The following is an 11,355-nucleotide window of genomic DNA, read 5'->3' on the forward strand; positions in this document are numbered from 1 at the left end:
GTTGCTCAGGAAGGCTGGGAGGAAAGAAAAAAGAAAAAGGAAAACAACCGCCAGCGTTCCTGTTTATCGAGCCCTTACTACATGCCTGGCCCCGGGCTGAATGCTGCGCCTGTTGAATGATTTAATTCTTGCCACATCTTTCCAGTAGCTGAGTAGTATAATCTTCATTTTGCAAATAAGGAAACTGGTCAACAGAACTTAAGGAAGTGGTCCCAAATTCACGCGGTCCATGACAAAACAAGACTGGCACCCAGGTTTCTTGGGCTCCTTGCTGATTTCTCCAAAGCCAAGGCGGCCCCTCTGGGGAGAGAGGAGCAACTCTCGGTTCAGTAAAATTATTGAGTATTGATTGATGGTGTGGTTCAGGCACAAATGGTCCTGGTTTGGGGTTTGCAAGCCGGTGTCCCCAAATTACAGACGACTAGTTGCTAGAATGCGTGCATGTTCAGTTGTGTCTGACTCTTTGCGACTCCCTGGACTGTAGGCTGCAAGGCTCCTCTGTCCATGGGATTCTTCAGGCAAGAATACTGGAGTAGGTTGCCATTCCCTTCTCCGGGAGAAGTCCCAACCCTGGGATTGAACCCATGTCTCCTTCTTTGGCAGATGGATTCTTTACCACTGGCACCACCTGGGAAGCCCCCTAGAGAGGCAGAAAATGGAACCCAAGAGAGTAGCTTTAACACAGGGAACTTTAGTGATGTCTCCTGGGAAAGAGGAACTGAGGAGGGATGTAATAACAGCTGTCGAATCCCCAAGGAGGGTAGCTGGCCTTTCTCCAGCACCACTGAGGACAGACAGGAAGGAATCGGTTTTTAGTCTAGAGAGAGGAATTAAAGCTGAGTAGCAGGCAGACCAACTCAATGGACCTGAGTCTGAGCAAACTCCGGGAGATGGTAAAGGACAGGGAAGCCTGGTGTGCTGCAGTCCATGGGGTGGCAAAGAGTCGGACACCACTGAGCGACTGAACAGCAAAGGGGCAAAGACATCCCCTGGAGCCTCGGCGGCTGGGTACTCCCTTCTCGGGGGAGCTCAGCCGGCATTCACGGTGGGCAGACAGGATGGCTCCAGTGGTGGTAAGGCACTAGCTACACCATATGAGCCTTCCACGTCGTCCTAGGAGCTGATGTGTGTTAAGCTCCTGACAAGCCTGAGTACCTTGATGTCTTTTCTCTTGCAACCCTCTTAATGATCCTATGAAGCAGACGCTGTTGTCCCCGTAAGAGAGGCACAGAGAGGTTAAGTAATCCGCCTGAAGCCACGCAGTCGGGCAGCATCGGAGCCAAGATGCAGACCCGGGTGGTCACCCCCTGTTGTCCACCTCATCCCCCTCCTCTCGGGCTGTCAGAGCAGGGGCTGGCATCCCCGCCTCTGGAAGGGGAACTGAGGCTCCAGCGGGCACTGAACCTGCCATGAAGTGGGGATGTGGGTGCTGTGTGTTCAGGAGCCCCTTCCCCACTCCCCCCCCACCCTCCCCCCATCGCTTCTCACCCCTCTGTGTGCTGGAGTCCAGGTTTCTCTCTGTTCACGGGCTTTTCCATTTCCCAGGGGAGCTGGAGAAGCAGCAAGGAACAAAGACTCTCTCCTTCAAGGCCGGGGGAGCCCAGGGAGACCCGCAGTCCAAGCAAGGGTCGCCCACAGGTGAGTTCCAGACCTGGGGCCCCGCCTGCATGGAGGCCCCACCCACACCCCAGCCTTGGGGTCCTGGGGGATTCAGGTGAGGAAGGTGCTGCTCTACATGGCCTAACCTCCTGGGGCCTCAGCAGTGGGAGTGGGTGGAAGGTGAGAGAGAAATGTTCCTACTGACAAAGGCCACTGTCCTTCTGGAGGTGTCGGGCCCCTGGGCCCTCGCTCTCTGCAGACTACTGGTGCACGGGGTGGGGGCGTCTGCGGTCGGGAGCAGGTAAGAAAGGTGGCCAGGAGGGTGTGGAAATCTTGGTCTGCCTCCTCCAGACCTTTGCCTAAGGGGCCACCAGCACTCTCTCATCCCAGGCCTGAGTCAGCCTGAAACCCACATGAACCCTCAAACCCAGTGTCTCAAATGGTTTCTCCAGGTTGAATTATTCACTCCGGATGAATTCAGCCAGCTTCGGATTTTCTGTCACCTGTGGCCATGTTCTGTAGACCTCTTCCTCCCTTCCCTTGGCCCCCCTCCTACTTTTCTGTCCCCGGCCCCTTTCCTTCCCCCACCCTGCAGGGAGAAGATGTGCCCCAGAGGAAAAAGAATCAGAAGGAGTGGTGGCATGAGAATTAAATCCCAGCCCAACAAACCCTAGCAAACCATCCGGGACTCTTCACTAATTAATTAATTCAGTCATTCATCCTTATAGTAATGCACTCTTACTGAGCGCCTGCTGTGTGCCTCATGCCAAGCCCTGGGAAACCAGGGTCCCAGCAGGACGTCAGTTTGAGCTGAGCCTCCAGTGGGCTCCATGCTGGTCCCAAACCCCGTCGGTTACGGCCACGGTGCCGAGGTGCTGTGACAGCATCACAGGACCGGCCTCACCAGCTGGGAGATGAGATTGGTTTTCCAAGCACGGTTTTTGCTCACGGAGACCCTCACTGTGATGTCTCCTCTGTGTGTGGGTCTGACCCGCCACCGTGAGTTCCTAATCACCTGCCCTGTTGTCAGCCGGCCCCTTTATGTCTACGGTCATAGCACACGCCTGTTTTCACAGCTATTTAAACCCCGGAGTCAAACCTCAGTGGTGGCTGATTCCTGAACACCCCGCCCCACTCTCTGCAGCACGGCCTGCAGCTCCCGGCCTCCCCCCACCGCAATGTGCGTCTCCAGGGCCTCATCCATTAGCTCCCTCCCCAGCAGGGTCCTTGGTTCCAAACATTAGCCCAGCTTCCTCTTGTGTTACAGAAAGCAGAGGGGTGGGTATTGCAGGGAGTGGGTGCCCTCCCAGGGATGTGAGAAATCAGAGGACCCTGGCAGAGGGCTCTAGGATGTTGGTGGGGGTGGGGGAGGGAGTCAGGGGTGACTGAGTTGGAAGAAGTCCTCAAGCTGTCCCTGGGGGTACACAGGGTGTGCCAGGCCCATCAGAGAGCCCTCATATATATTAACGCACGTATGTGAAATCTGAAAAAAAAAATGGTATAGATGATCTTATTTGCAAAGCAGAAATAGAGACACAGATGTAGAGAACAAATGTATGGATACCAAGGCAGGAAGGAGGGGTGGGATGAATTGGGAGGCTGGGATTGACATATATACATTTCTCTGTATAATAGAGATAACTAATGGGAACCTACCCTACAACCCAGGGAACTCTACTCAGGGCTCTGTGGTGACCTGAATGGGAAGGAAATAAAAAAAAAGAGGAGATGTATATATATGTATGGGGCTTTCCAGGTGGCTCAGTGGTGAAGGATTCACCTGCCAAAATAGGAGACACAAGAGATGCAAGTTCAATCCCTGGGTCGGGAAGATCCCCTGGAGGAGGAAATGGCAACCCACTCCAGTATTCTTGCCTGGAGGATCCCATGGACAGAGGAGCCTGGCAGGCTACAGTCCGAGGGGTCGCAGAGAGTTGGACACAACTGAGCGATTGAGCAGCCGTGTGTATACGTCTGGGCGATTCACTTTGCTGCAGAAACTAACACAGCATTGTAAAGCTGTGCTCCAGTAAAAATTAATGGAAAAGAAAAGCAAGCCCTCATAGATAGGAATTCTTTGGTGGTCCAGTGGTCCACACTTCCAATGCAGGGGTCACAGGTCGTTCCCTGGGTCAGGGAACTAAGAACCTACATGCTACAGGGCTTGGCCAAAAAAAAAAAAAAAAAAATGTATTTTAAAAAGAAATCTCTGGTAGCAATCACAGACTGCTCTTACCTGCACCAGGCTCAGCCTGGGGTGCGTGCAGCTCACTGACTCCTCAGCACTCAGCTCGGTAACAGGAACAAGAAAGGAATGGGGACCCCTCCCTCACAGAGTCTGTGCCACAGACACTCAGGAGCCCCTGGGAGCCGAGAACCAAGGCCTCCTCACAGCCACTCTGCACAATCCATCCGGGGCTCTGATAAGGGTAAAGGAGATTCGACAATATCCAGCAAGGAAAAAATGGGCTCAAAGAGGTGTAGCATCTTGCCCAAGGTCACACAGCTGCTCAGTGGCAGAGCTAGGCTCAGGCACCAAGTCCACTGCCCACACAGTTGTGGGGCCCCTGGAGGATCCAGAAGGATGCCAGGTTGGGAGGTGTGGGGGGGGGGGGTTGGGGGGGGGGGTAGGCAGGGCTTTGTGCAGGAATAGGGCGGTGGAGAGTGAGCCCTGTGCTCTTTGCATTCAAAGCCAAAAGGGAAGCAGCGGCCGCAGGGGAGAAGGCTACGGAGAGCTCGGTGGAGGTGAGTGGAGGCCTGGTCGCCCAGGTGAGTACGTCTGCGTGCCCCACCCTCTTCTCACTGTCTCTGTTGTTTCTCTTCTCAGGTTTTAATCAATGCCTCCCCAGCCCGACTCACCATATTACCAATTTCAAGAGATACAATTAAAAGTTACTGCTAGCATGGGTAATGCCACTCTTCCAGCTCCTAATTAAGCCACAGTGCCCCCTCCAGTTCCCCGGATGCCCAGCCCACTGAGCCCCCCAGGCTGAGCTCCCAGACTAACACGTGCAGATGAAGCCCCCAGCAGTCCCACAGCATCCCTCCACGGTCCCCTAAACCCACCGCCCCGCATATGCTATGGTCCTGATGCTCCATGTCCCCTGTCCCACGTCCTGCCAGCCTCTGTGGAGGGAGCCTGGCCCCTCCGAGAATCACCCCTCAGGTCCAGTCCCCAAGTCGACGCTTCTGGGGAAAGTGGGGGCGGCTGGGAGGATAAAGTGTCTGCTCAACACAGCTGAGCCACCCGGAAAGCTGGCCATGGGGTGGGATGTGCTGGAGGAAGTGAGGCAAGGTGGGACTGGGGTTGTCTTAGGGCTTCTCCTGGCGGGGGGGTGGGGGGGCGGTGGGCACTGCTGTGTCTGAAGACCCTCCAAGTTGGAGGGAAGGGACTGGTGGAGTGGCAGGAGCAGCTGTTCCCTGCCAGTCCCAGAGCACCGCCTGGGAGGGGGCGTGTAGTCGCCCTGCAAGCCTGGGGACCCCAGCCCTCCCCACTGACTCCCGTGGGACCCCCGTGGGCCCCTCACTCATTTCTGCCAGGCCTCCAGGGCCCCTCATGATCACACAGAGCCCCCACTCCAAGCTGGAGGAGCCCCCTCTTAGGGCTCTGAGAGAGGAGCCCTGCCCCAGCCCAGCTAAGCTCGGGGAAGCCCCAGGAAACCCTCACTCTCCCTGTAGCCCCCACCCCCCACACACCTGTGTCTGGAGGAGGCACCTTCACACGGAGGAGCTTCCTGCCCCAGCAGCTGGCAAGCCCCCAGGGTGGGTATTCCATCCTCCGCGACCACCACCCCCCTGCCCATCTTCCTGCAGCTGCCCGTTCTCCAGCCTTGCAGATAAACACCACAAGTTACCAGCCCTGCCCATGCATTTGAGCCCCTGCCCAGGGAGGACCACAGTCTGTGGGCCCTTCGCCCCCTCCTCCCCTGGTCCAGAGTGGCTATCTGCAAGGCTAGCCCCAGGGCCCCCGGCAGCCTCCGCTCCCCTGCACCGAGGGTAGCCTCGCCGCCGCCTCTCTGCTGGACCCCAAGCTCCCGCGTCCTCCGCCCCCCACCCCGTCACTGCCTGGCCGCCTGCTGGCAGGCGCTTCTCCAGCTTGTCTGAGCTGTCAGGCTTGCTACTCATGTTCCATCCCTTCCCCTCTCTCTTCTTTCTTTCATCAGCAGGGAGTCGGGAGTGGGGGGGTCAGAATGAGAGAATGTTCTGCTGTCACTTCCTGCTTTTCACTTACTAACTATTGAAGATAAGGATGGGCCAGCTTGGGTGGGGCAGAGGGAGGTACAGACAGCAGAGCGGGGATCAGGGACAGGGAGCCGAGGAGGAGGCGCAGGGCGAGACCAGAGCTGCAGCCATGGGGGGGCGGGGGGCTCGAGGGTCTGAACCAGGGCAGTCAGGTGTTTGCCCCGAGAGGGGCTGCGGTAAAGTCTGGGAGCAGTGAGCAGAAACCTTGACCCCACAGTCTCAGGCCACTTCCTCCCGGGCAGTAACTCAGAATAGAGCAGAATAGAGCGGGGAATAACTCAGAATAACTCAAAGCAGGTGGGGAAAAAGCTGCCCCCCACCCCTCAGTGGATGGAAGGAAGCCTCCTGTCCCAGTGAGGGCCACAGAGGACTCCCCAAGAGGGAGGGGGCGCAGCCCTGCTCTGCCCTGTCTGGGCACTGAGGGCCTTGGGGACTCCTTTGTTGGAATAGAGCAGGGAGTAGCGGGGGAGGGGGAAGAAGCTCAGGCCTAGAAAACGCTGCCAAGGTAAAGGTTGAGAATGGAGAGTAGAGCCCATGGCCTGCAGACCCTGGCAGTGGGGCTTGTGAAAACCAAAGAAGCGGGGCTGGACTTGGGGGATAAGGAGCAGGACTGGAGAGCCAAGTGACCCGTCAGGGCAGCACCCGGACCCAGGAAGGGGGAGTTCTTGACATTGCACCTTTTGCCAGTAAATAGGGTCAGGACCTGCTGGTTTAGGGCTCTGAGATAGTGTAGGGCAGGGCCATCATGGTTTAGCCTGGCTATAGGGTCCCCTCCTTTGCAGCCTTAGTATGCCCCCATCCTGACCCTGAGAGGTGATGCCCCCAGGACAATCGGAAGCAACCCCAGAGATAAGGGTCTCAGCCACCCCTGGAAAGGTCCAAGAGTCCAGAAAGGCTTGTGTGTTATATCTACAGGCTGGGGCACTGGAGGGATGAGGAATTAATTAAACTCCTCCTTCCAGAATCCTGCTATTTCTTCCACTATCCCTGCTAGCAAGAAAAGGACAGGCTAGTCCCCAGTGTCCTCCATGGGCTGAGGGAGGGACCACCCCCTCACACTCCAACCCAGGGGAAAAATAGGGGTCCTTTCTGGGTTCCCCCTCTGGCAGCAGGGCAGATTTCTCCAGGACCCAAGTTGGGGCAGAAAGGCAGCTGAGGACCTGACTGTGGCTGGACTCTGCTCTCGAATGTGTGGGCATGGCCCTGGGGAGTCTGGGAGGATGGGGCAGGTCCCTGGACCGCCCCTCGGGGTCCCTGGAATTCTGGGGTTTAGACATCTTTGTGATTCTACAGTGATGATGAGGCCTCGCTCTAACAAAGCTGGTGGGAGGGGAGGGGCTTGCAAGGCTGAAAGCCACCTGCCTCCTGACCCTGTCCCTGTGTCCCCAACATACCCCTGGGAGACAGGGAAGCGGTAGAGCTACTCCTGCTTTTCCAGCTTGAGGCCAGTGGGGAGGCTGATGGGCGCTGCCGCGTGGCCCAGGGCCGCCCAGCAGGTCTGTGAGATCACACTGCATAACCTGAGTGCATTGGTCCAACTGCCCACCCCGCAGACAGGAGCCAGGAGGCTCAGCCGGAGCAGAGCAGAGCAGTCTCTGGGCTCTGCCTGAGCCCAGCGCCTCTGTCTGGCAGCCAGGTGCCCTCTAGGTGGCAGAGAAATGGGGAGTGGGGCCGGCGAACCCCTCGTGGGCACAGGAGCTGGGAAAGGGCGGCGGGGTGGGCGGGGAGGGAGGCCAGTCCCAGCAGCTGGGAATTAGTCTTGTAACATTTCATACTTCTCTGGCTGTTTCTAAACTAGGTGTCAATTCACAACAGGCTTCAGGTGTCCCCACACAGCTCCGGGCCGGGGGCCGAGAGGGGAGCGCCGTTGCCAGACCTGCAGCCTAGCCCCTCGAGGGAGCAGCCACCACCGCCGCCACCACCGCCCACGCCCCCCGGGACCCTGGTGCAGTGCCAGCAGATAGTCAAGGTCATTGTTCTGGACAAGCCCTGCCTGGCCCGCATGGAGCCCCTCCTGAGCCAGGCCCTCTCCTGCTATGCCCCAGCCTCCTCTGACTCCTGCGGCTCCACGCCCCTGGGCGGCCCAGGCTCCCCGGTCAAGGTGGTCCACCGGCCCCCGCTGCCCCCGCCCCCACCCCCCTACAACCACCCACACCAGTTCTGCCCGCCTGGCTCCCTGCTGCACCAACGTCGCTGCTCCAGCGGCTCCAGGAGCCTGGTGTAGACACGCCCCCCCTCTTCCCCACACTGCTGTCGCAGAGGGAGGGGGCCACGCCAGGGCCCCCACTGCCCCTCCGCCCGCTGCTCCCCACGCCCGGCACACCGCGTTCCTGGTCACCCATCACTGTCATTTTGCAGAGAGAATTCCTGTCCCTGGCACCTGGTTTGCTCGGCCCAAGCTTCCGTTCCTCAGTTGAGCAGCCCTCCCCTCCAATCTGCCGGCCTCCCTGGCTCTCTGGGGCCCCACCCAGCCTGGCACAGCTAGGCCTCTTCTATCCTGACCACCCCTCCAGCCTCTTGGACCAGGGATTGAGGGCGACAGGAACTGAGGGCCTAACCAGCTTCCTGGGCCGGGTCTGCCAGGCCCTGGCCCTCAGGCAGGGCAGGCAGGTGTGACAGCTATGGGCTGGCACCTGAGCCTCACATGGAAGGTGGTCTGGCTCCTGCCCCAGCACTGGGCACGCCACACTGGGTGGGGGCCAGTTGGCCCTGGATCCCTGGAGCAGCCAGATCAGGGGGAGGCCTGGGGAAAGGGGTGGGTCTCTCTGATGCCCCTCCCCGCCCCTCAGCCCAGCCGTCCCAGGAGGCCCCTCCTGTGTGCCCCGGGACATTGACCCATCTGGCCCTGGGCGGGGTGGGGAGGGGATTCTCCTGCTTCCTCAGGGGCTGGGGCACTGCCTGCCCCGAGGCTTCTGAGATTTCAGGAAATGGGGGAGGGAAGGGGCGCCCCTCAGCTCTCTCTCAGTCAGGTCCACAGAGCCAAGGAATCGTGAGGTCACGTAGCTACAAAATGCACCTTTTATAGAGTTTCTTGTTCTCTAAGCCGCAGAGTGTCAAGTGTGTGCCCGAGGCATAAACGTGCACACGCATAGGAAAACTGGGTCCTCCTGATGTAGAAGCAGAAAGAGGAAGAAGCCGGGTTTGCCCAGGGGCAGACACAACCAGCAGAGCGAGGACTCCCACCCAGGTCAGGCCGGGCCCTACCTCCCCACTCCGACCCCGGAATGACTTCTGTGGCCTCCACGAGGGCCGTGGACACAGAGTGGGCGAGAAGTGCCCACGCAGAAGCACCCAAGCAGAAGCAGGTGCTCAGAGGCTCAACATCTCCCCTCTGCGCCATCACCCTCAACTAGCCCTCTTAACTCCCGCCCCCACCCCAGAAGGCAGCAGGCCCGCCTCCAGTAGGGGTGGCTGCAAGTGTCCCTACACCCTCGAAACCGCGAAGGAGCACCACGCAGGGCTCGCTGATCTCCCCAGCACCTGGCAGAGCCAGAGCCAGCCTCTGTGCAACCCCTCTGTGCGCAGGCCGGCCCGCCCCAGTCACGGCCCTTCCAGGGATGGTCTGCCCCCCACCAGGCTGGACCCTCCTCTGGTCCTGAGCTGACAGCGCACTGCCATTCTCCATTAAGTGTCCTGCCGCTCGCAGCCCCAGGTCATCCCGAGAGATGGCAGTTGAACACAGGACCTAGAGTGAATTCACTTCTCCCCAGCCCCACCCCATGCCCCAGTCGCAGGCCCAAGGCCGCAAGGAGGCACGACTCCTCCCTCTCTCAGAGATCCCAGGTGACCTAGTTTCGTGTGTACGTGTGTGAGCACAGGCGTCACTGTGATGTCACGCAGTGAGTGTATTTCTGGCTCTTTGTCAGCCCGTGTCCCTAACATGTGACCAATTTACCGCCTGAGCCCGTCTGTGCCCCCCGTTGCCCCCCCACCGAGTCCTTGTTGTCCTGGCCCCCTTCCCGTGTCTTTTCTGTAACAGGGTCGCTCCAATCAGAGCCTTTCCAAATGGAGCGGCCAACCAATGGGGAGGCACGGTTCAGGTTCACGTGCCCGGTGCCCGAGGCCTGGGAGCAGGGGTGTGGGCTCAGAAGGAAAAGGATGTGTCTGTGGGGTGGGGGTCCTGGGGCCCCTCGTCATCTGCTCACACAGCTGACGAAGTGCCTCCTCCCACTCTGCCGATGCCCAGACTTTCCAGGTCGGGACCAGCAGGGGGGCTCAGGGCAGGCACACGCGTGGTCCTCTCCACTGAGGATGCGAAGCTCAGGTGTCTCAGTGGCCTTCCCCAGGTAGGGCTGCACCCCTAGTGCTGCCCCCCACCGCCGCCCCTTCCCCCTGCCCCCACCCTGGTCACTGCTGTGGCTGCCCTGGGCCCCAGTGGTGCCCTGGGGATGCTGGCCCCAGGAAGCAGACCAGGCTGGAGTCAGCAGCATGTGGAGCCGACCCTGAGCTGTGAGGGGCTTTAACCCCTGCAGGCCTGGGACAGGGGGCAGCAGGGCCTCCTCACAGTTGGGGGTGCAGGATTCCCAGCCTCTGAAACTCCCTTCTCTGATGGGCCAAACAGCTAGGCTTGGGGCCCGCCTCTGTGCCGGGCCCCAGAGCCGACCCCCAGACAACTGGGACAAGCCTCAGGCCCTCTGCACAGCTGTGGCCACGTCAGGGACCCCACCCTCCGGGAGGGCCCAGTGGAGGTGCTCTTGGTCTCCTGCCCCCCAGCCCCTACCGAGGGGCCCGTGGAGTGCTCCTCAAGCCCCTAAGACACAGCCTCCTGGGCAGATGCACACTGACCCCAAGGTGGCCCTGCTCTGTCCATGCTCCAGGCCTTACTTTGGGGACCTGGCCCCTTCCCGGTCTCACCCATTTGTCAGAATCAGGAGCCGGAGATGAAGATGAACCTAGCTTCCCCCACCCTGCGGGGCCAGCCCACCTCCGAGCTGGAGCTGGTGTGCACAGGCACCCACTCTCGTGCTCAGCCCTGACCCCGCCCCCTGGCCCCCACAGCCCGCCAGACGTCAGTGTGCCAGTAGGCTTCCCCGCCAACCACCGGTCTGTCTGTCCCTGTGTCCTGCTGTACATACACCCTCGCTGCACCCCTGCTGTCGCCGCGTACGCCTCCTTACCCGTCAAGAGCAGCCTCTCAAGGGAAAGAAAAGCAAGGTGGCTGCACCCAGCGACAAATCCAAATGGCAAATATTTTGTAACAAAATAGCCCAGAGGTATTTTATCTGTTCAATTCATAGAGTTTTAGAGATTATATTGAAATATGTCACTTGAGCAAACTGTGTCGGTTCTGTTTCTTTCGTACCCCAAGATGGGGGTCTACCGCAAATCAGATCTCGGTGAGACCGCAGAGGCTGAGGGCGCCAACTGGTCGCCTCTGGCCATGGGGGTGTCCCCCTGTGACGCAGTCAGGGAGCCCCTTCATGCACAAATGGGGCAGACTTCTCTGGAGGTGCAGAGGTTAAGAATCTGCCTGCCAGTGTGGCCTGGGAGGATCCTGCGTGTTGCAGGGTGACT

General features: G+C 59.4%; 1 protein-coding gene across 10 annotated transcripts in view; it reads left to right on the forward strand.

Moving 5' to 3' along the window:
- The window catches only part of IQSEC3 (IQ motif and Sec7 domain ArfGEF 3), an 88,426-nt gene extending 77,309 nt beyond the window's left edge, over window positions 1-11,117 (forward strand). The window contains exons 12-15 of one of the 10 annotated variants that reach the window (XM_042247664.1): window positions 1,546-1,638; window positions 4,292-4,344; window positions 4,427-4,506; window positions 7,657-7,758. In XM_042247664.1, coding sequence (XP_042103598.1) covers window positions 1,546-1,638; window positions 4,292-4,344; window positions 4,427-4,501 — 221 coding nt within the window. In that variant the 3' untranslated portion in view covers window positions 4,502-4,506; window positions 7,657-7,758. Of the gene's footprint in view, window positions 1-1,545; window positions 1,639-4,291; window positions 4,369-4,426; window positions 4,511-7,639 lie in introns of those variants that run through there. The other 9 variants (XM_042247663.1, XM_042247660.2, XM_042247661.2 and 6 more) reach the window with 9 other exon arrangements.
- Window positions 11,118-11,355: the final 238 nt, after the last annotated feature.

Source organism: Ovis aries, chromosome 3 (genome assembly GCF_016772045.2).
Source record: "Ovis aries strain OAR_USU_Benz2616 breed Rambouillet chromosome 3, ARS-UI_Ramb_v3.0, whole genome shotgun sequence".
Classification (NCBI taxonomy): domain Eukaryota; kingdom Metazoa; phylum Chordata; class Mammalia; order Artiodactyla; family Bovidae; genus Ovis; species Ovis aries.